This window comes from Protopterus annectens, chromosome 10.part0 (genome assembly GCF_019279795.1).
Source record: "Protopterus annectens isolate FY-2018-M chromosome 10.part0, PAN1.0, whole genome shotgun sequence".
Lineage (NCBI taxonomy): Eukaryota > Metazoa > Chordata > Ceratodontiformes > Protopteridae > Protopterus > Protopterus annectens.
In genome coordinates this window covers 1248204663-1248228427 of record NC_056744.1, presented here as the reverse complement: position 1 = coordinate 1248228427, position 23765 = coordinate 1248204663, and the positions used below count along the sequence as shown (strand labels likewise).

The 23765-nt window shown below is 40.4% G+C and overlaps 1 protein-coding gene across 1 annotated transcript in view; it reads left to right on the top strand.

Moving 5' to 3' along the window:
* Positions 1 to 23765, top strand: part of LOC122813571 (zinc-binding protein A33-like) — a 261075-nt gene that overhangs the window by 55377 nt on the left and 181933 nt on the right. Inside the window, exon 3 of the mRNA XM_044085967.1 lies at positions 20062 to 20295. Within this exon, the coding sequence (XP_043941902.1) occupies positions 20062 to 20295 (234 nt within the window). The remainder of the gene's footprint in view (positions 1 to 20061; positions 20296 to 23765) is intronic.

Here is a 23765-nt window from a genome sequence, read left to right as displayed (position 1 = left end):
AACAGAGAGGGACCCAATCTTACCCCCTGTGCAGACTAGCCATGAACCTGTGGCTAACAGCCTCATCCATGGGACTACATCTTATAGCCCAATACCTACCGGGCATCAACAACACCCTAGAAGACCACCTAAGCAGCAACCTGCTGGACCCACACAAATGGCAAATACACAGAGACATTTTTCTGCAAATTACCCACACATGGGGTCCCCCCAGCTAGACCTTTTTGCCTCTCATCTAAGTACAGAAATTCTGCATCAGTGAGTACCATCACCTGGCCTGGAAGGTTGGTGCACTGACCTTTCCTTGGAATACCCTCTTTGTGTATGTATTCCCACCTCTTCCACTCATTCCAAGAGTATTGATTAAGATAAGGGAGGAAAAACCAAGAGCAATATTCATTGCCCCAGATTGGCCCAGACAGCATTGGTACCCCCTGCCATGTAGCCTATCTCACTAGCCCCCCTGGCAGCTACTTCTGATATTTCACCAAGGATATTGGAGACTGTAAAGTGGCGGCAGAGGAAAGTGTAGTTATGCAGCATAGAATGGTGGTCTGTAGGATGACGTTGGTGATCAAGAAGAGGAGGAGGAGTGTGAAAGCAGTGCCAAGGATTAAATGGTGGAAGTTAAAAAAGGGTGATTGTGAAGTGGAGTTTAGGGAAGAGTTAAGACAGGCACTGGGAGGCAGTGGAGAGTTATAGAATAGCTGGGTAACTACAGCAGAACTAGTAAGGGAGACTGCTAGAAAGGTGCTTGGTGTGACATCTGGACAGAGGAAGGAGGACAAGGAGACCTGGTGGTGGAATGAGGAAGTACAGGAGAGTATACAGAGGAAGAGGCTGGTGAAGAAGAAGTGGGATTGTCAAAGAGATGAAGAAAGTAGACATGAGTATAAGGAGATGAGGCGCATGGCAAAGAGAGAGGTGGCGAAAGCTAAGGATAAGGCGTATGGAGAGTTGTATGAGAGATTGGACACTAAAGAGGGAGAAAAGGACCTGTACCGATTGGCTAGACAGAAGGACAGAGCTGGGAAAGATGTGCAGCAAGTAAGGGTGATAAAGGATAGTGATGGAAAGGTACTCACAAGAGAGGAGAGTGTGTTGAGTCGATGGAAAGAGTATTTTGAGAGGCTGATGAATGAAGAGAATGAGAGAGAGAGAAGGGTGGATAATGTGGGGATAGTGAATCAGGAAGTGAAACAGATTAGCAAGGAGGAAGTAAGGACAGCTATGAAGAGGATGAAGAATGGAAAGGCTGTTGGCCCAGATGACATCCCAGTGGAAGCATGGAGGTGCTTAGGAGAAATGGCAGTGGAATTTTTAACTAGATTGTTTAATGAAATTTTGGAAAGTCAAAGGATGCCTGAGGAGTGGAGAAAAAGTGTTTTGGTACCTATCTTTAAGAATAAGGGTGATGTGCGGAGCTGCAATAACTACAGAGGGATAAAATTGATCAGTCACAGCTTGATGTTATGGGATAGAGTAGTAGAAGCTAGGTTAAGAGTGGAGGTGATGATTAGTGATCAGCAGTATGGTTTCATGCCAGGAAAGAGAGCACTACAGATGCGATGTTTGCTCTGAGAGTGTTATTGGAGAAATACAGAGAAGGTCAGAAGGAGTTGCATTGTGTCTTTGTAGACCTGGAGAAAGCATATGACAGGGTGCCTAGAGAAGAGTTGTGGTATTGTATGAGGAAGTCGGGAGTGGCAGAGAAGTATGTAAGAGTGGTACAGGATATGTATGAGGGTAGTGTGACAGTGGTGAGGACTGCAGTGGGAGTGACAGATCCATTTAAGGTGGAGGTAGGATTACATCAAGGATCAGCTCTGAGTCCTTTCTTATTTGCAGTGGTGATGGACAGGTTGATAGATGAGATCAGAGAGAAGGCCCCGTGGACTATGATGTTTGCAGATGACATTGTGATCTGTAGTGAGAGTAGGAATCAGGTTGAGGAGACTCTGGAGAGGTGGAGATATGCTCTAGAGAGCAGAGGAATGAAGTTCAGCAGGGCTAAGAGAATATATGTTTGTAAATGAGAGGGAGGGTAGAGGAATGGTGAGGATGCAGGGAGTAGAGTTGATAAAGGTGGACGAGTTTAAGTACTAGGGATCAACAGTTCAGAGTATTGGTGAATGTGGAAGAGAGGTGAAGAAGAGAGTACAGGCAGGGTGGAATGGGTGGAGAAGAGTGTCAGGAGTGATTTGTGACAGACGGGTACCAGTAAGAGTGAAAGGGAAGATCTACAAGACAGCAGTGAGACCAGCTATCTTATATGGGTTGGAGACAGTGGCATTGACAAAAAGGCAGGAGTCAGAGCTGGATGTGGCAGAGTTAAAGATGTTAAGATTTGCACTCGGTGTGACTAGGATGGATAGGATTAGGAATCAGTATATTGGATCAGCTCGTGTTGGACAGTTTGGAGACAAAGCAAGAGAGACGAGATTGCATTGGTTTGGAGATGTGCTGAGGAGGGATGATGGGTATATTGGGGAAAAGATGCTAAGGATGGAGCTGCCAGGTAAGAGGAAAAGAGGAAGGCCTAAGATAAGGTTTATGGACATGGTGAGAGAGGACATGCAGGTGGTTGGTGTGACAGAGCAAGATGCAGAGGATAGGAAGAAATGGAAAGAGATGATCTGCTGTGGCGACCCCTAATGGGAAAAGCCGAAAGATGATGATGATATTTCACCTGCTATCCCAGGACGGGGGGGGGGGGTGGACAATGCTGCGCCCGGACCTTCAGACACTCATACTCTCAGCATGGCTTATTCTACAATAACCAACAAGGAATCTATGCTAAGCAAGCAAGTCCTTGACATCATCACAGAAGCCAGAAGGCCCAGCACCAGAAAATCTTACGCTGGAAAATGGAAAAGATTCTGCTCTTGGAGCCAGTCCAAGGGGGAAGACATACATCTGCCCTCCATTCCTATTATTCTAGATTATCTTGCTGAGCTTCTTAATAAGGGTCTCTCCTTCTCCTCCATAAAGATCCATGCCTCTGCCATATCAGCACACTTTGACACAGAACAGCCATTGTTCTCCCACCCCCTTATCAAACAATTCCTTAGAGGAGCTTCTAATATCAGGCCTCCCAGAAGACAGCCCACCCCAGCCTGGGACCTGAACTATGTTTTAGAAAAGCTTACTCTGCCTCCCTTCCAGCCTGCAGCATCCTCAGAATTAAAATACCTCTCTTGGAAGACTGCCTTTCTCCTGGCTATTACGTCAGCCAAGAGAGTATCACAGCTTCAAGCTTAAATGGCCATTGAACCATTTATCATCTTCCATGCAGACAGGGTCTCCCTGAGAACCACTCCCTCCTTCATGCCAAAGGTGGTTTCGGATGTTACCCTCAACCAGGTCATCAACTTGCCCACCTTCTTCCCTAACCCTCAAAATATGGGGGAAAGGATACTGCATTCTTTGGATGTGCACAAGCAACTCAGATTTTATCTGGACCGTACAAAGACATTTAGGAAAACTGACCAGTTCTTGGTCAGCTTTAAAACAGGGGCACAGGGGAAACCAATATCCAAACAAACCATTTCCAAATAGATAGCACACTGCATCCATTTATGGTACTCCTTGCATGGAAAACCACCCCATAGGACCATCAGAACACATTCCACTAGGGCATCCTCTACTTCAACAGCATTCCTTACAGGGGTACCCACAAAGGACATCCTGGAAGCTGCCACATGGACTTCATTCCACACTTTCACCAAACATTACCATCTGAATCTATTCTCAAAAACTAGGGCTGGGTTTGCCTCTGCAATTCTGCAGGGCATGCTCACCCAATCTTAAGTTTCTGTTAAGCTTCCACCCTTCTCCTCAGCTTTGGGAATCTTCCTAATGGTGAATACTCCAGCAGTGAAACACAAAGAACATAATACAGTTGTGTACACTTACCATAAATGTAGATGTTCAAGTGTATTGACTGCTGCAGTCATGATTTCCCTCCCTCCTTCCTCCTGATATCTGCTGTCCTTAGAGAGACACATATTTCTATGGGGGGTCTCTGACCCCAGGCCTTCTAATAATTATTAAAATTGGACTTCTTTGGTTGGTTAAGGCAAGAAAAACTGAGGTAATGGCATCACCTGCTCTCCTTTATAGCTCGGATGCCCTGACGTCACCCAGCAAGTGACAGTAGCTGACGCACAAAACCTTGACTCTGGTATTCGGGCCGACTGAGGGCTACCACAGCATGGATAACCCGTCCGAGGGCTACCACAGCATGGATAACCCAATGGTGAATACTGCAGCAGTGAATACTCTCGAACATCTAAATTTATGGTAAGTGTAACAACTGTACTTTCTGGATGCTTGCCATTATGGAGCAGCCATCATAGCCTTGTCTGAGTAATTTTTCTAAGTCTAGACCATACTTTATGGATTCACTGACAATGACATTTGATACAGACTGTGCATCTCTCACAACAATGGGAACAAAACCCCTAAACTCTTCTTGAGTACAATCACCATCAACAAACTGAATGCCCAATGACAACTGCTCAATGCCTATGATATTTGCAGTTTCATCTGCCAGTACACTAAATCCAACTGCCCTGTTCGCTGCACAAACAATCTCCTTTCGAAGTACGTATTCGCATTCTGCCAACAGCTCATTTTGCACCCTATGGGATGTGTATCGAGCATTTCCTGCACCTGTTTTGCTGTGCTGTTTCAATATTCTGTTGCCAGCTTCAATACGAAAATCTAACAAGTCACAGAAATTTCCACCAGGGCCTTCTTTTCCATAGAGGAGAATGTCATGGGTTGCACAGTAAATAATGGTAGACAAAATTGGTTCCAATTTCTTTTGGTTCTCTGCAATTTGTTTTCCTACTGCTGCTGCTGCATCCACCTTGGAATAATAGTTGTTTCTGGCTTCTATCGTGTACAGCAAAAATTGGCAGCATTTTCAGTAGAACCTTTGAGTCATGATGACTGCATGTCATTTCTTGTACACTCATTGAAGGCATTACATTTTGTGCACACACTAGTGATGAAGCTGCCTTGCAACCCACGGTGAACTGACTGAGGAAATAATACACAAGTTAAGCAGAGTGAGCCTTTCAAGAGAGGAGAATATGCAAGCCACAGTGAGTACTAAGACAACCAACTATATCTGAATGCTCACTTCTTGTCTGATGCATTGGCTTTGAAATTATAATTCTCTGGAGGGATGTATGGTTCTTTCAGCAACCTGAATTTCAGGAAGTCATTTGTTTCTGTCCGATCGAATGCAAGGGCCAAAATCAATTTCTACACATACAGTTTATGGGGTCTCTCGCAGTTCCGCAAACATAGCAGAGACAGCACCTTTCTTGGGACCTTCATCAATAGACCAGCTAGTTCTGGTTTCTTCATGCTGCTCCTACCTTGCTTTCTTACTAATCTGTTTGAAAAATGTTCTTATGTCCTCATTGTGTGCCATCACATTCCCTAATTATTCAACAATATAGACAACCTAAAGCCTCTGATGGGCTACTACTACCTTTGCAGTCAATATGTTGCAGATCTGGCAATGATGTTACTGAACAAAAAAAAAAAAAAGTGTCAGGTATGAGATTAAAGAAAAACATTTTCAGATGTGTTTCAGCTACACCAATGATTAACATATGCATCATGCTAACCTGGACAACAACAAAAATACATAAAACTAATTGATTTTTGCTTTTGTACATGTTTATGCAGGAAAACTTAATACTGCAGTAAGCACCTTCTGGAGGGGAATATGTGCTTATGCACAATCTTCACAGTTTTCCCAAATAAAGCACTTCCATTTAACAAGATTAATGTCACACTACAAAGACGTACATGTAGTGTGTGACTGTGATGATGAGGGGTACGCTAAGTAAGTTGCTTAGCCAAATAACTTGACATTTTTGATCATTAGTTATTTTTCTTAAACCTATGAACACGTCGGTACTTCCACAATAAGTAAGCCTGGAAAAGTCAACTACATTTACTTTCAGAGTTGTCTAAATCCACCTTTTTATTCTATCTAGAATCCCAAAGGTTGTGGCCATACACATTGCTGTATGCACTATGCTATAGTGCTACATATTTGTTGCATATGTCACAGAGCTTATTATGAATCAAGAAAGTCAGCTGTTATAACAGCAGCAAGACCAGGCTGAATTACGTAATAAAAATTAAAAACTCTATAAATGTTGACATGTTGACCAAATAATGAGGGCTGTAATGACTGAATATGGCAAAATGCAACTATTGCTTATGTCCTTGTGTGTTGAAGTACATCATATTTCCTGTAATAAAGTACTATATAACAATCCCTACTAATAGCAGAAAGGACACATAAAACATTTCAAATACTGAGCATTTGAGAAGTGGAGCTGTATCTTCGGTACAGAACAACTGCACATTGCCTACTCTCAAGCTCATAACACACTATGTCTGTTACATTAAACTTAGAAGACAATTCATTAAGTTAGGAATGCTGCTAAATGTTTTAGTCTAAATAATATCAGCAATATTTCACAGTGAAACTGCAGCACAGTTGTTATACTACATTGAAAAAATAGAGGTACATGTTACAGCAAGAATTCAGAATTAAGTGTTGAAGACCTGTTTCTATGTATCTTCCAAATATCTGCTACAATGGCAATTCCAAAGCAGTAATAATAGCCCATTGTCGACCCATTGCAGTCCTGTCTCTTCTATCCAAACTGCTGGATAAATGCATACATAAACAGCTACTTAACCACCTTTATCCAAAACAATCTTCTTTCACCCACCCAACACGGCTTCAGGCCAGCACATAGTATGATCCCTGCTCTCATCTCCTTTGTGGGTATCATTAACAAAGCTGGACACTCTGGCCAAATGTCCCCAGTAATACTTCTTGAACTGTCAAAGGCCTTTAACACGGTCTCACACCCCGCACTTCCACAGCAACTTTCTTCTCTGGGTCTTTCACAAACCTGTCAACAATGGTTTACCAGCTATCAGACAGATGATAATGTGTAAAATGACAAGTTTGTCTGTCACAATACCTAACAAACAAAACAGGAGTATCAAAAGGGTCTACTGTCACACCCCTCCTCTTTGCTGTCTTCATTAACAAGCTACTGACCATGTCCATACTTTGAAGAAAAGGGAATATTAAAAGAAATGGCAGTCTCAGACTTAGTATATAGAAGCCTAAAATTTCAGTCATTCAGTGTGTACATTCCTGGACTCGGGACTCTAGGTTGTGAAAAGCCAAGGAGGAAATTTGATGCCGGAGTTTGCAACGTGACTCAGTATTGAACACTTTGTATAAATGTAGGAATATGGCAGGTAATGGTAGGTAATATGAGACAAGTGTATAATTGCCCCAGGCTTTGTTAATGGTTTCCAAAATTGTTTAGAGTGGCCCACAATCCTTTGCTGTATGTAACTAGCTGTGGCTTGGCACATTAACTCCATAGCGGTACACAGCATCAACCCCTCCACCTCCCCATGCATGTGCTTAAGGTTACTGACTACAGCTGATGGCAACTATGCTCAGATAAGCAGAAAAACCTTCATTCATGTCTGAAGAACATAGTCATTCAGTAAATACTTTTCAGGAAAGAGATTTATGCAGATTATGGACAACCAGTTAAGGAACCCATATTCAGCCCAATTAAAAAAAAGAATATTTCTGAAAAGTGCAGCACAGCTATAAAACACTCTCTACTGCTTAAGCAGAAGTCCACATGATTTTGAATTCAATGAAGAACAAAAGATGTCTAGTTCCAAAAATGCAAGGATGCTGGTTCCGTATACTTTTTCAAATGTATAAAAAAAAACTGAGAAACTATCCTCCATACACCCCTGAAAATGGCCATATATATGCACACCAACTTTTTGGGCTCTTTAATAGGCTCAGCATTCCTAAATAAAGTGGATGCACACTAAAAATGGCCCGATTTAGCTTGTATGGAGCCAATAATGTTTAAAAAGGCAATGTCAGTACAAAATGATATGCCTTAGTAAACTGATATAAGTGCCTCAGAGTTTAACTGAGAAAATTGAAGAATATTTATGCAGCAAACTGGAATGAAAACATATTTGAACTTCACTATTCATCCCCAGATACACTGGCTGAAACAGACATTCAGAACAACTGCGGAAGGTACAAGTGTCAGAAGGAGGCTATTGCACCAACAAAAAATCATTTTCTCTTTAATTACCTTAATACTACAAACTTAACCACCAAAACTAAATAGAAAATAATAACAGTGAACAAAATGTAAATAGTCAAAGAAGCTGTGTGAAGACAAGTGCAACTGCACTGACTGTACATGGAACTAAAAGGTAATGATTTAGAGATAAAAAGAGGAATGCACCAGTTACTTTGTGAACCTGGGACTTAATGAATGCAGAAAGACATAGCATAGTAAACACTGATCCTGCTTCAGTTATTTTTACTTAGTTATACATAACTGGTAGCATGCAACACAGTCATGCTATATTATATAATGTATGTAATGCTAATGTTAACTGTGTTTACGGATTACATTACAGAATTAAGACATGTTCTTAAGGTTTGGCATTTGTTCTATTTGCCTTTATTGAATTCAAAAGTCCAAAACTTTACTTAGCAGAATATTATCACTATTCATGTAGTAAAGCTTTCTATTTCCTTTTTTCACTGTTGTGAGACTATGGATTTCAGTAGGTGTGGCTCCCCCCGAAAAAAAGCTTTTTAATATTATTATTAGTATTATTATTTCAATAATAATAATAATAACAATTATAACACGCTTTTTTTCAGGGGGAGCAGCACATGTTGGTCCAGATGACATACCTGTGGAAGCATGGAGGTATTTAGGAGAAATGGCAGTGGAGTTTTTAACCACATTGAATAAAATCTTGGAAAGTGAGAGGATGTCTGAGGAGTGGAGAAAAAGTGTTTTGGTACCAATATTTAAGAATAAGAGTGATGTGCAGAGCTGTAGTAAATGCAGAGATATAAATCTGATCAGTCACAGCATGAAGTTATGGGAAAGAGTAGTGGAAGCTAGGCTAAGAAGAGAGGTGATGATTAGTGATAAGCACTATGGTTTCATGCCAGGAAAGAACACTATAGTTGCGATGTTTGCTCTCTGTGTGTTGATGGAGAAGTATAGAGAAGGTCAGAAGGAGTTGCATTGTGTCTTTGTGGACTTAAGAGACAGCATATGACATGGTGCCTAGAGAGGAGTTATGGTATTGTATGAGGAAGTCGGGAGTGTCAGGGAAGTATGTAAGAGTGATACAGGATATGTACGAGGGTAGTGTGGCAGTGGTGAGGTCTGCGGTGGGCATGATGGATACATTTAAGGTGGAGGTGGGATTACATCAAGGGTCAGCTCTGAGCACTTTCTTATTTTCAATGGTGATAGACAGGTTGACAGACAAGATCAGGCAGGAGTCCCTGTGAACTATGATGGTTGCAGATGACATTGTGCTCTGTAGTGAGAGTAGGGAACAGGTTGAGGAGACCCTGGAGAGGTGGAGCTATGCTCTAGAGAGGGGTGGAATGAAGGTCAGCAGACTAAGACAAGAATATATATGTGTGAATCAGAGGGTGGACAGAGGAATGGTGAGGATGCAGGGAGTAGAGTTGGCGAAGGTGGACGAGTTTAAATACTTGGGATCAACAGTTCAAACTAATGGTGAGGGTGGAAAAGAGGTGAAGAAAAGAGTACAGGCAGGGTAGAATGGCTGGAGAATAGTGTCAGGAGTGATTTGTGACAGACGGGTACCAGTAAGAGTGAAAGGGAAGGTCTACAAGAGGGTAGTGAGACTAGCTGTGTTATATGGTTTGGCATTGACAAAAAGGCAGGCGTCAGAGCTGGAGGTCGCAGAATTAAAGATGTTAAGATTTGCACTGGTTGTAATGAGGATGGACAGGATTAGGAATCAGTATATTAGAAGGTCAGCCCAGGTTGGGCAGTTTGTAACCAAAGCTAGAGAGGCGAGATTGCATTGGTTTGGACATGTGCTGAGCAGGGATGCTGGGTATATTGGGAAAAGGATGCTAAGGATGGAGCTGCCAGGAAAGAGGAAAAGATGAAGGCCTAAGATAAGGTTTATGGATGTGGTGAAAGAGGAGAATGCAGGAGGTTGGTGTGACAGCATAAGATGCAGAGAACAGGAAGACATGGAAACAGATGATCCATTGTGGTGACCCCTACGGGAACAGCTGAAAGAAGAAGATTATTATTATTATTTTAAAATGTTTAACATTTTGTTTAGTTTAGATGAATCAATGTAGTTGTCTAATTTTACAGGGATTTACTAAACATATAGAACAAAGTGAAAGGGGAAGTGTGTTTGTGCACTGAATCTGTGCAGATTTTCATTTGGAAGCACTAATGTATCATGCCGGTAAGTAAATACAGGATGCATGTGAGCAGATTCAATCCACTTGCTACTGAAGTGTTTCTCTTCATTGTAATGTTATGTTGGGCATATATTCAACAGGCAGTTTTCTCTCACAGACCGTAAACAACACAAAATGGTTATAAATCAGACTGTCAAAAGAGCGTGTACCTAGACACAAACCTGTGAATCAAAAACAGTAAGTTAATGTTTTTTTAAAGAGCTAAACTCCTTTGTACCCCCGAAGAGTTCACCTTCCCAAACAAAAACACCTAATTATAAAAACAGTCAAAGTGTATAGTGTGAAGAAGAAGGCAGAATCCTTGTGTCTTCCTGTTCAGTGTCTCACCACATCTCCATCCCACAATCCTAGTAGTTCTCATTTAGAGTTTATGAGTCTCAGTCTCTGTTTACCCCTGTTTTACTATTAAGAGACTTGAGATATCTGTGCTGCCTGTCTGAAACTGTTGCAATAGCCCACTTCCTTTTCTGCAACATAAACACTTATCAGCAAGCAGAAACCAGCATTGACTATTTTTGTTTCTAATCCTTGTATAAAGATGCATTAAACAAGATTTAAGGTGTCCTAATATGCATCCTGTCTTGCTTGGGCTTTGAATACAGATTTTTCTCTGCAGCTTTTAAAGACATTTCTTGACTCTCCTCCAGAATAAGTCCAGCCACTATATCGTACAAGCTGTAGAAATTACATCCCAAGGTACAAAAGACAAAACACACTGACTGCACACAAATATAAGAAAAACAAGTGCAACCCTGTAATTTTTAGTAAGCAGTATAAATCAAGGACTTTATTTATTTTATTTATTTATTTATTTTCAGTTTGATTACCAGGGAAGTCCACTGGGCCAAGAGGTGCCTATTTTCAGTGGAGGCCTGGGGAGAGAAGCTCCATGTGCAACACAGTACAATAAAGGTTACAAATACAAAAAAAGGTTACATAATGTTAGACAAGAAATACAAGAGTAAGATTCATACATTCAAAAAAACCTGCAAGTGTAATATACATCATGAGATGGTTTAAAAAACAAAACACATAAGTTTACAATATTTACAAGCTTGGAGTTTATTTAAAGTTTGCTAGTTCAGGTTCTTTAGAGAAATTAGAATAAGCTTAAGAGTATAGTAGAGCAGGAGTATGGAGAGCTTAGTGGGAAGAGTTATGTAGGGTGAAAGCAGGAGCATTTCCATTTGGAAAATAGGTGTAGGAAGAGTTGGTTTTTGAAGGATTCAGTGTTAGGTATAGTCCTAAGTGAAGGAGGGAGAGAGTTCCATTTTTTACATAGAGAGAAGGAGAGTAGAAGCTGGCTGGTGGGACGTCTGGGTTTGTGAATGGAGATTAGGTTTTGGTGTTCAGATCTCAGAGATCTGTTTGGGATGTAAGGGGGAAGAATGTTCTTTAAGGCTGGATATTTTTCGGGGGAGAATATTAATTTGTGAGCGCTGGTTAGTTGGAGATAGTCTAGGTGGTTAGGGAGTTCTAACCAATTCAGAGATTGAAGGCAGAGGCAGTGGTGAGTTGATGTTTTGGATTTACTGGCAAATTTGGAGATCTTATTATAGCAAACTTCAAGTTTAGAGGTGTTGGAAGAGGACAGATTGGTTAGGAGAGGGGATCCATATAGAAGAGAAGGTAGGAGGTAGGTGATAGCCAGGGTATGCCTAGAGGAGTTGGAAAGAAATTGATTGTTCCTATATAGCATACCAAGCTTTTCATGGGTTTTCTTTATGTTATGTTGAATGTGAAGATCGAATTTGAGGTGTTCATCTATGGTAATGCCAAGGAGTTTTGCAGAGGGGACTACTTCTATAGCAGTGTTAGATTGGCTTAGGACATTGAAAGTGTTTTGTCAAAGGAGGAAACCTTGGGGGGGAGGAAGATTAGTATTTTAAATTTATTGGAGTTGATGGAAAGGTGGTTTTGGTGCATCCAGTTCTCTGTAGTGGAAAACGCTATTTGAGTTTTAGTCAGTAGTTCAGGAATGTTGGGGGCGGCACAGACCAAGGTAGAGTCATCAGCGTATTGGATGACTGTAGTGTCAGGGATGACGGTGTGAAGGTTATTTATAAAGATGTTGAAAAGCATGGGTCCAAGGATGGACCCCTGAGGAACGCCAGTAGGTGTAGGCAAGAAGGAAGAGGAGGAGTTCTTCCATTTGACAGTTTGAGATTTGTTGACAGGTAGCTGGAGAACCAGGATAGAGTATTAGGGGAGAGATTAAGGTTGGTGAGATGAAGGAGAAGGTGTGTATGGGAGATAGTGTCGAAGGCTTTAGAAAGATCTAGCAGTACTGTGGATACAAAGAGTCCAGAGTCTTGAGCTAGATTGACAGTTTCTAGGAAGGATAGTAGGGCAGTTATGGTACTGTGGCCAGGACGGAAGCCGTGCTGGGTGGGAGTTAGAAGGTGATTCTGAATTAGGTAAGGCAAAAGTTGGTGGTGGACACATTTTTCTAGAATTTTAGATATTGGCGAGAGGAGGGCAATGGGGCATTAGTTAGAAATAGAGGTGTTTTTTTCCTCCTTTGTGTAGAGGAAGGATGTAGGCTGAATGCCAGAGTTTGGGCACATACAATTCATTTAAGGATCTATTAATCAGGATACTGATTGGGAGAGCAATACCTTCAGCTGCACATTTGAGGAAGGAGGAGGGTATGTTGTCTGGAGCATTCGAGCAAGGCTTTAATTTGGATAAAAGCTTTCTTATAAAAATAGTGGATACAGGTTTGAGATGGAAATTTTGGGGATTGTTATTTGGGTTGTTGGGTGTTGCTTGGTGGGAGTTAGGTGGATTTTTATTTGGGAATGTTTTGGTTAGCTTAGCTATGGATTCAGTAAAGAAGGTGTTGAAATGGGAGCACAGTTCACTGTCAGTTAAAGTAGGATCAGGGCAGGGGTTATTCCTAGATCCAGGATGAAGAAGGGAGTTGACTGATTTCCAGAATTGATTAGGGTTGTTGTTGTTGTTGGACTGAAGTTTATTATAGTCGTTTTTTTTTGTCCTTGTAATAAGTTTTTTTACTTGGTTGTGGAGTTGTGTGTATTGGAGCAAGGTAGAGGACAGTTTACTTTTCTGGTAAAGCTTCCAGTATTTGTCTCTGTGACGCATATTTTGTTTAGTTTCTTTGGAGAGCCAGGGAGCAGAATTGGCTTTGATTCATTTGTTTATTAGAGGGGCTAGGGAGTTAAGAGTATTTAGGAAGATAGAGTTAAAATGTTCTGCAGCGTTGTCGAGAGGGAGAGTGTTTAAGATTCGCCAGTTAATTTGTTTAAAGATGTTAGAAAAAATGAAAGGGTTGAAGTTGCTAAGGTTACGAGTTTGAATGTAGACATGTTGGTGTTGGATGGAGCTTGTTGATCGATGGATGAATGCAGGGAAATGGTCACTGAAGGTATCAGGGATGGTGCCAGAGAGAATGATTTTGTTTGGATGGGAGACTAGTATCCAATCTATGATGGAACCTGGAGGGTAGTTTTTATTAGGGTGAGTTGTTGAATGGATTACTTGGGTGAAGTTGTAAAGGTTAATGGATAGTGAAGGGGGTGGCGTGTTGATTTTATTCCAGTCAATATTGACATCGCCTAGAATAAAGGTTTCATATTTTATTTCAGTTGAGGCCCAGTGAAGAATGTCTTCAAGGGTGGAGATATTGTTGCCTGGGGAGATGTATATGAAAATTATGCAGATGTTTTTATGTTTATTCAACCGGAGAAGGCCTATTGTGATTTTAGAATTTTTTAATTGAGGGGTATTGATTTGAAGAGGAATTAGGGAGAGAAGATTGGAGTAGATCAGAGCAGAGCCTCCACCTTTTTTATTTAAACGGTCACTTCTGAGGATGTGGTAACCAGGAGGTAAGATTTCCGAGTCAGAAATATGGGGTTTTAGCCAGATTTCGGATATGGCTAAGATGTCAGGTTGGTTGTGATTAATCCAAGCTTGGACCTGGTGAAATTTGTTGTTAAGGCTCTGGGCATTGATAGTGAAGATCTTAAGAGTGCTGAGAGGGGAAGTGGGTGGAGAAGGGAAAGGGGAGGAAGTCTTATTTATAGTGGGAGAAGAAGAGGGTGGAGGGGTGGAGTAGTTTGTGCTGAGGCAGGGGCCAGAGTGGATGAATGTCTCCAGATAAGGATAGGACATTACAGGTGATAAGTTTTGGCCTTTGGTGTTTGCATAGTAAGCATTTATCAGGAGTTAGCAGAAATTTAAGAGAGAGAGTTTGTATATAGATAGGGAATAGCTTGAGATGGAAAAGGTGCAGTAGGTTGGGAAGGATAAGGGAGGAGGATATGGTGTGGAAGTGACAGAGTAGGGAAGATTGAAGTTGGGTGTTAGGGATAGTTTGAGTAGGAGGTAGGAATCAGGGAGCTTTATGGGAGTAAGCAGTAGCAAGATACAGAGGTATTAGTAAGAAGAGAAGGAAGCAGGGGAGTCGGATAGTGAAGGGAATTTGGGAGGGCATGTTTAGAAATGGGTGGGGTAATTAATAGGGTAGAGAAAAAAAGTTAATATGCTAGTTGAGGAGGGAAGGTGCAGAAACGGATGGATAGAGTTAAAATAGAGGACAAGGACAGGGGAAGACTAAGTGTATAGAGGTGTAGGAATTGGAGCGGGAAGATTAGTAGTTGGTGGGGAAGTAAGAGGAGGAGTATTATTTGATGAAATAATTGGGGAGGGGTAGTTATAAGAGGACTGTGACTGGATAATAGAATGGGGTAGGGGTAGTACTGAGAGGACTGAGATTGGATGATATATGTGGTAGGAGGGGTAAGTTAGGAATAAATGTAGAGGTGCTGGGGTGGGTGGAATTTGGGGCCAAGGAAGGGGAGTGGAGTGAGCCCGTAGGGCGAACGGAGCGGGTTGAGACAGAGGCGTATTTTGTCAAGAGAGACAATCAGTGAAGTAAGGAGAGTGCAGGTGAGACTGAAAGTAAGAGGTATGGAAGAGAGATAAGAGGCTTAGAAAGAATGGAAGTAGTATATTAGAGGAGTGGCATGTGATGTAAGATGCCTTAAGACATAGAAGATTGGAAAGCCAGTGGGACAAGAGAAGCAGGGGACTTAGTCGGGTTGATAGAGCAAGGAGGGTGTGGAAAGGTCAGCGAGCCTATGTAAGGAGATACGGAAGAGAAATGTGTAGAATAAAATGGCAAGAAATCTGGTATAAAGGCACCACCTAGTGGCCGGCTACCTAATTACAAGTATGTAAGTCAGCTACGTGGGGTATCTAGTTGAGGGAGAAAGGGAGATGAGTTTGTGAGTACTAGGAGGCTAAGAAAAGAACAAGAGTGGGAAAGAAAAGGGGAAAGGAATAAATGGCTAAAATATATGAGTAGGGGTAAGAGGAATGCTAGAAGAGGGGGGTAGTTTGTCTGCTGGTTGCCCATGACTGGGGTCTTGCCTAACCTAGCAGTATATATAAAACAATGTTATGGCTACAGTCTTTTAAGTAGGGACCACATACTTTCACTGTCTTTTCAGGGAGGACACCCAGGGAGCTGGTAGTGAAATTCTTTGCTCGGTATTAATTCCTTGGGCAATAGGCAGAGTACATTCAGTAGGTTAGGTGCAGGGACATGTAGGAGCTCGAAGGCTGGTACAAATGGAGAGAGAGTGAAACAGGTAGTGAGGAAATGTACAGTAGCTGGACAGCATAAGCAAAAACAAAAACGTTTACTTAGTCTCAGAATCATGTAAAGGTTCAGTAGGAAAAAAATACAGCATTCTATTTATGCAGCAGAACTCATAACAATGTAAACTTTTAGCAGGTATGTCTAAGAAATTACAAAATAGTACCACTTTAACATATAGTTAATGCCAGTTCTTTACATATTAAGAATGTAGCATATAGTTAATTCCAGTTCATAACTTAGCCTGTACTGACTCTTAAAGAGGATGCAGCAGGGTAGAGATAGAGCTACTGGACTTTAAATGTAATGTAAGCTTTAAACTAGGATAAATATTCAACTACTTCAACTAATGTACCCACTGTAGAGGGAGTAAAGAAGATACACAGTGATTATGTGGCAAGCTAGCTACGTTCTAACTAAAGGGAAAGAGTCGGCTCTGTAACAGTGGAGGCTGTTTAAAACTATGGCTCAAGCATTACATCGTTTGGAGCCAATATATGTAAAAAATGCAGTCAACATAAAGATTATTTATCTACTTAGGCAGTAAAGGAAAGGAGTAAAAAAAAAAAGAAAATGAGTCTGTGAGTTAGGAGCTTTCTTAAACCCTTGACTTTAATAGCTCCATGGCAAAGGAGTCACCAGTTAAGTTGCCACGTGTAGAACGCTAGGTTAGCGTTCACGGCAAAAAGAAATAGTATATTCTGGTCAATCCTTAAATAATGTCAGTAAACAAGTATTGGATATTAGGAAATCCGTTAGAACAGAGCAGTTCACGTAATAGTGTGAAATCCTCTGTGTACACAGCACTAAAGTTACTATGTGTGCAGCCGATTTAATCTATTACAAGCACTACGCCATCTGGCTAAGCAAACTCTACAGACAGGGTAATAGATAAAGATCTTTATATTCGGCTAAATTAGATTATTTAAAGCAAGACGCTATCCCGCTGAACAGACTTTTGAGTCAAGGTAGCATGTAATGAACAAGAACGACTTCACTGGCTGCTCTGAGATACAGTGACTCACAGGGCATGTGGAAGGAAGGTCTGCTTAGCTAAGAATTCATCACAAGCAAAAATATAAACTAAAGGGAATATACATTCTGAAGAAGCAATGCCCCTTATACCGTTTGCAGCATACTGTAGCCACTGAGGGTACTAAACTTCCTCTGTGGCCAGCAATAAGCACAGTGCGTAGAAGGGTCCATTGGCTAATGAACTGCATTAAAAATAACTGTACATGGAGGCAAACAGAGGTGCAGAACCACCAGGGAGGGGCAGTTCTGTGGCAAGCTACAGTTGTACAGTTCCTGTGGGTGGGTTGGATTTTCTTGAAGCTCACCACATTTATATTAAGCATTACATGATGTGAATACAAAGTGACCACACAGCAGTATGTATAAGGATAATGGCGAAGGTTATCTTAGTAGCCTTATAGGACCAGGATATTCACATGAGATGAGAGATATAGTCTGTACAGAGGAGGGAAGCACTGCAAATTCTGCACTACTAAGGAAGACTGCTGACGGGATCAAAATCAAAACAAAATCCTATTATCACTCAAGAACCAAGAGCACTCCCTTCTCAGTACAATCCTTCACTTCATTTTAAGTCCTTTAATGTATGGATGCTGCTATTTAAATATACACACATACATAAATAGTGTGTGTGTTTCTGCGTATATAATGTACATGCACATATAGGCTATAGCCCAGGCAGCCAAAGACTGGAACAAAATCTCAGCAAGTCAGCATCTCTGCAATTGTGGATTACGAGTCTGATAAAATCATATTTGAGTGAAAACAATGAATGAAATGCTTGCAAGTGCTTTTAATACCAAGTGTATTTCTAAAACCCACAAACCACATTCCAAAAGATATGCAGGCATTTTCCTTCCCTTTCCTTTCCATATAACGTACCACTAATGTCATTACCGCTGTAGAGGTTCATATCTGTTACTCATTTCTTACTGGATTCATTGCTTAGGCTTCATAATGGCAAGCAGTTTATAATCAAGTCAGCAGTGCACTAACAATTCTTTGTATGGATAAGAACTGCAATGTAGTCTAAAATAGAAAGAACAGACATAAGATTCAAGTTCTCCAAAATAAACCTGACACTACTTTAGTGTCATCTAAATATTAGCACAGTGACATATATTACAAAATTATTAATCTATTTATTACTATAAATGTGTGCTTGTAAGTTTCATTGAACATGGATTTAGAATTATGTTTATGGTTTGATTTACTCAGTCTTAGACTGAGTAAAATCAGACCATAAACATAATTCTAAATCCATGTTCAATGAAACTTATAAGTGCACATTTATAATACATAATAAATTTTATTTGACATTAATCATGATTCCCTCATGATCTACAACAGTATTATCTTTGTCATTGTGCATTTAAATAATCGGTACCCTTTTTTTTTTTGTAGCAGTGTACAGCCAGGTCACTTTTGTGAAAAGTATGGCTCTTCAGTCTCCACTCAACAGTCTCCTCTGGCACCAACCACTGGGAACCACCTCCAGGAATGTGGAAGGCCAAAAGGCCATCTGCAAGTAAGTTAAACTTAACTACTAGGCAGGCCCATCAGGCATCGCATCGTGGATGCGGCGGAGAAGCTGTTAGCTGCAGGAACTGTCTGCAGTAGGGGCATTGGGATGGGAAGGGAATGGGATGGGATTGGAAATGGGGAGGGCACTAGACACTAGAGGAAAATACTAGACACTCCGTCTCAAGTGCGTCACTTTCATATTTTGGTGCCAAGCTGGAAGCTGCCATGATTCAGTATACAAAATAAAATACCCCAGGAGTGGACTAGGAGCTTCTTTCTTGTCTCCAACTCCCAGTCTGTGATCAACCTACCTTCAGTTGTACGACTACAATTAAAAACTAAGTGCACACCACCAGTCCACCACACAACAATACTTTTCTTCATTATGTTTGGTTTGTTCAGGTCAGGATACGCCAATCTATCTGCTGTGCACAGTCATCCAAATTCTATGTATATAACGGTTGTAGACAGAGAGATGCAGTTTAAGGAGGAATTGAAACTCATCAAATATGCAGCATGTGACTGCAGCCTCCAGTAACATTTCCTCCAAACGATGCATACAGGCTTTAAAAAAAATAAATAAATAAAAGTAAGTTGAAATGATGGAAAAACTGTTAAGTTGAAATGATGAAAAAATGTTTTGTTTTGCCATATCATCACAGATAGCTTAAGAAAATCCAGGGGGGGGGGGGTGCAAGTGCACCCCCCCCCCTCTAGGGAACTATCATACATAATACCTCTTATATATAATTGTCTTCTGCTTCAGAGAAACCAAAGTACTTTTCTTACTTTGTTCAAACATAATTTTGACGAAAGGATGGAAAACTGCAAATTCATCCCTGGTGTAGCATCCATGCACTTCACTGATAGGGGCAAAATATCCTTGCTCTGCCCACCTCTGGGTTATTCATATACAAATTCTAACGGCTAAAAATCTATTATGGGAATATAAGGCTAGGCTAGACTTCTTAAGATCCAGACAGATTGAGAGATTAGTAAATACCTATGAACCGATGAATGCTCTTAAAGCAAGTAAGAAACATCTCTATAGAGAAGTCATTAGATACTGTGCTTCTAAAAGTCCCACCCACCTGACCCAGATACACTGAGAGATTAATTCTGAGATACAGGTTTGTGTTCTGAGATTCTGAAACTGTGTGCAACTTCCTGGTAGTCCTATAGATTTCTCATATGAGATGCATCTTGCTGTAGAAAATTCTTGTACCAAAAAAAAAGAAATCAGATGACACTTATATTTAGATGTATTTTGTATCCACAGTTATTGCATCAGAAGCAATTGTTAATCTGCTCAACTTGTTTGTAAATGCTGCTTACCTGTTTATATAAGATGTAGAGGATGTTAAGTACCTAGAAACATGGAAAAATAACAAGAAAGCAGCATAACTTAATTTGAAATACATTAGGCAGGTAGCAGCAATAAGCTTCCAAGTTTTATTTCATGTATTATCTATTGCAATAATTACAGGACCATGCCAGGAGGTTGGAGCAGCACATCAAATCACAGTTTGCTGAATTGCATCAGTTCCTGGAAGAAAGAAAGCAATGTCTGACCAAACAGCTTAAGAATGAGAAAGAAGAGATATTGAGAATGATGAAATATAATCTAAAGAACATTAAAGAAGAGACTACCATTTTTGAAAAGTCACTTTTGGACATTCGGTCACAAATGGCTCAGCAGGATGCAGTAACATTCCTTACAGTAAGATACAGCATTTTATCCCTTTTTCATAGAACTCCATGTCAGTGATTCATCTGTAACATATTTAACATTGAAGGATGGGCTGGAAATGAGAGAGTATATGCTGAGGAAAAAAGCTTAGCAAGGAAAGAGGTGATGAATGAATGTAGAATTGGCTGGTTTAAATATTAAAATGCTAAAGCAGTGTTTTTTCCCGGGGATGGTGAGTTCTCTAGGTACTACCAGTGCAGGAGGAGACATGATAAGGCTCAAGGGGACACGAGACAAGAAGATATAGGACTGAGGTTTTAGCATCCGTAGAAGGCAATGATACAAGCAGCAAAATAAATAAATAAAACGATGCCAAGTAGGGCCCAGTCCTCTAGTAATAGTCAGGGCAAGAAAAATATTTTGTAAACTAAATTAATCTATGGCATTATGTCCGCAGCTACAAAAGTTAGTGGGAATGCAAGGTATTTTGGACATGTTGCAGGATTTAAAACAGTTGAACTTTTAGTTTATGAGATGGCAGGCAACTGATCATTACATTTGTTACGTTCCTGTATTCAGCACTATGTGTTCCTTGTATTTTAGAACTTATTTACATGGTGCATACCTAGAGGAAGGAAACAAACCATAATCACCAGAATAATCATTTGCTTCAGTAAACGTCATATTATTTCCCCAGTTTTATATTTCTGACCACAGGGATGAAAATTAAAAATGCTTAGAAAAGCCCCTTGCAATGTAATTATTAAAATTGAGTAATTTCACCACCATGGCGTCTGTTTTATTCCCAGTCAAACAAAGTTCAGTACATTTTGGGTAACACAACGGTGCAGTCCTTAAGGCTTTTGGAAGACATGGGGTACAGTCCTGACCTACATTTTCTGCCTGTATAGAAAGCAGATAATACAGTCTTCATTCTGTTTCCTACAAAAAACAGGCTGATTTGTTTACTGGCTTCTCTAAAATTACTATGTACATTTCATTTACTGTTGCCATTATGCTCTGAGTTTTGCTTGAAAAAGGTTTACTTGGATCTGTTCAGTTACCTGGCTAACAAATAAATATGTTAAAAGACACCAACTGAAGGAACAACATTTTTGTTTTGCAATTAATTTCCAATTATATAATGAAGATTTATTTATTTGTTTTACATTTGTTTACCAGGATAGTTCAACTGGATACATATCCATTTTCAGCAGAGGAACGGGGAGAAAAGCTCCAGGCATAACATACAAAAAATTACTGTTTATATATATATACATACATACATGCAAATAACAGTATATCAGTTCAGTGCAATATTCCATTCACCAAGTAGACATTAGTCACAAAGAGTGTCACATATTAATACAAGCTGGAAGGTTATTGTCATACATTAGTACAGGCTGGTAGGTTATTGGCAAACAAGATAGGATGAAGTCACAGTGGAGCAAGAAGTCCTCTATTAGCACATGGTTGTAGGATGGAGTTATTTGGGCTTGGCACAAGGACATAGCCAATGTGTTTTAAAGTATTGTGTTAGACTTTTTTTAATTGGGTTAGTGAGAGTTTTAAAGTAAGATCACTAGGCAGTGAATTCCAAGTTTTGCCCACTGAGTTGGCAAACAGAGTGTCACCAGCTAAGTTGTTAGTCTTGAATGTTTGCACTAAGAGTCTGTCTGATGAGCGTAGTGCCCTGAGGTTACTGTATGGGGTAATAAGGTTTTTCAGTGCAGGTGTATTTTCAGGTTGGTAGAGTACATTATATGCAACTATTAGTTGCTTGACTTGGAGAAGACTAGGCAGTTCAAGCCACCCTATAGAGTTTAGGTTAAGGCAGTTATGTGTTCTGTAGGCTGCACTAGTGGTGAATCTAGCAGTGTGATTAATGCAATATGAAAGTTTGTTAAGGTTAGTTTTACTCAGTTTCTGAATAAAGGGGAGGCATAAAGGAGGTTGGAGAGTAGATGTGTCCGGGCTATAACAGTTCTAGTTAAGGTTGTTAGGAAAGGTTTAATCTTGTATAGTGAGCCAAGTTTTTTATTAACTGTTTTGATGGTTTGATTAATATGCAAGTCAAACTTAAGGTTATTATCAACAATTATACCCAAGAGTTTAGTTGAGGGATCAGGAGAAATAATGGTGCCATTGTTAGATTTTATAGTAATGGACCAGCTAGTGGGAGAGAAAAGTAGCAGTTTTGTTTTATTAGGATTTAATATTAACCAACGGTTAAGGAGCCAGTTTTCTACTGTTTTAAACGTATCTTGGGATAGAGTTTGCAGGTCCATGGAGGAGGTGGCTGAGCATATTGAAGTGGAATCATCCGCATATTGTATACAGGGTGCATTTGGGATGACCTTATACAGGTCATTAATAAAGGTAGAAAATAGAAGGGGACCTAATATAGATCCCTGTGGGACTCCAAGAGTGATAGGTAGGAGGGTAGGTAGTTTGTCCTGCCATAGGACAGCCTGTTGTCTACCACTCAAATATGATTGGAACCAATTGATAGCCTGGTTATGTAGGGCAATGGTTTTCAGTGTGTGAATGAGGAGTTGGTGGTTAACCATATCGAAATCCTTGGAAAGCTCAAAAAAGAGAGCTGTGGATATTTTATTATTGTTTCTATTTTGGTTTATGACATTAGCAAAGGAGAAGAGGGCTGAGGTAGTGCTGTGGTGTGGTCTAAAGCCATGCTGAGAGTTAGCCAAGAGATTGGTCTGGATAAGAAAGTTCATGATTTGTTTGTGGATACATTTCTCCATAATTTTAGCAAGGGGTGACAAAATATCTATGGGTCTGTAATTTGATAGTTCAGTGGAGCTGCCTCCTTTATGGAGTGGGATAACATGGGATATCTTCCAGATGGAGGGGATGGAAGCCTCAGATATGGTCCTATTGATCAGGATGGCGATGGGATATGCAATGACATATGCAGCTTTTTGTAGATACTCTGCAGGGATGAGATCCGCAGATAGGGTGGTTGGCTTTAATTTCTTAAGAAGTGTTCAGATAAGTGATGTGGAAACTGGTTGAAAGTTAAAGGAGAGTTAGGAACTGGGTAAACTATTAATTGGGTTCGGGCTACTGGGAGATAGTTGGCTTGCTAGATACTGAATGGTTTCTGTGAAGAAGCTATTAAAGCTATTGGCAACTTCCTCAGATGGTTTTTGGTTAATAGCCGAGGGAGTTGGTGTGGTGGATTGTCCAGGGGGAAGGAGTTTATTTATACTTTCCCAGAACTTTTGAGGTTGATTTTGATGTTTTTGTTGTAGATGACAGTAATAATTTTTCTTGTCAAGCATATTGAATTTTTTTGTGTTATTCCTAAGCTGTCTATATCTAAGTTATTCTATGGGGGCTTTTGTGGCACACCAAGTTACCCAGGCCTTATTTCTAAGTAACATTTTTGTCTGGTTTCTTTTGAGAGGCATGGGGCAACTTTTGTTCTGGTTCTACTAGAATGTGCTGGTGCGTGGGTATTAAGGACGGCTAGGAAT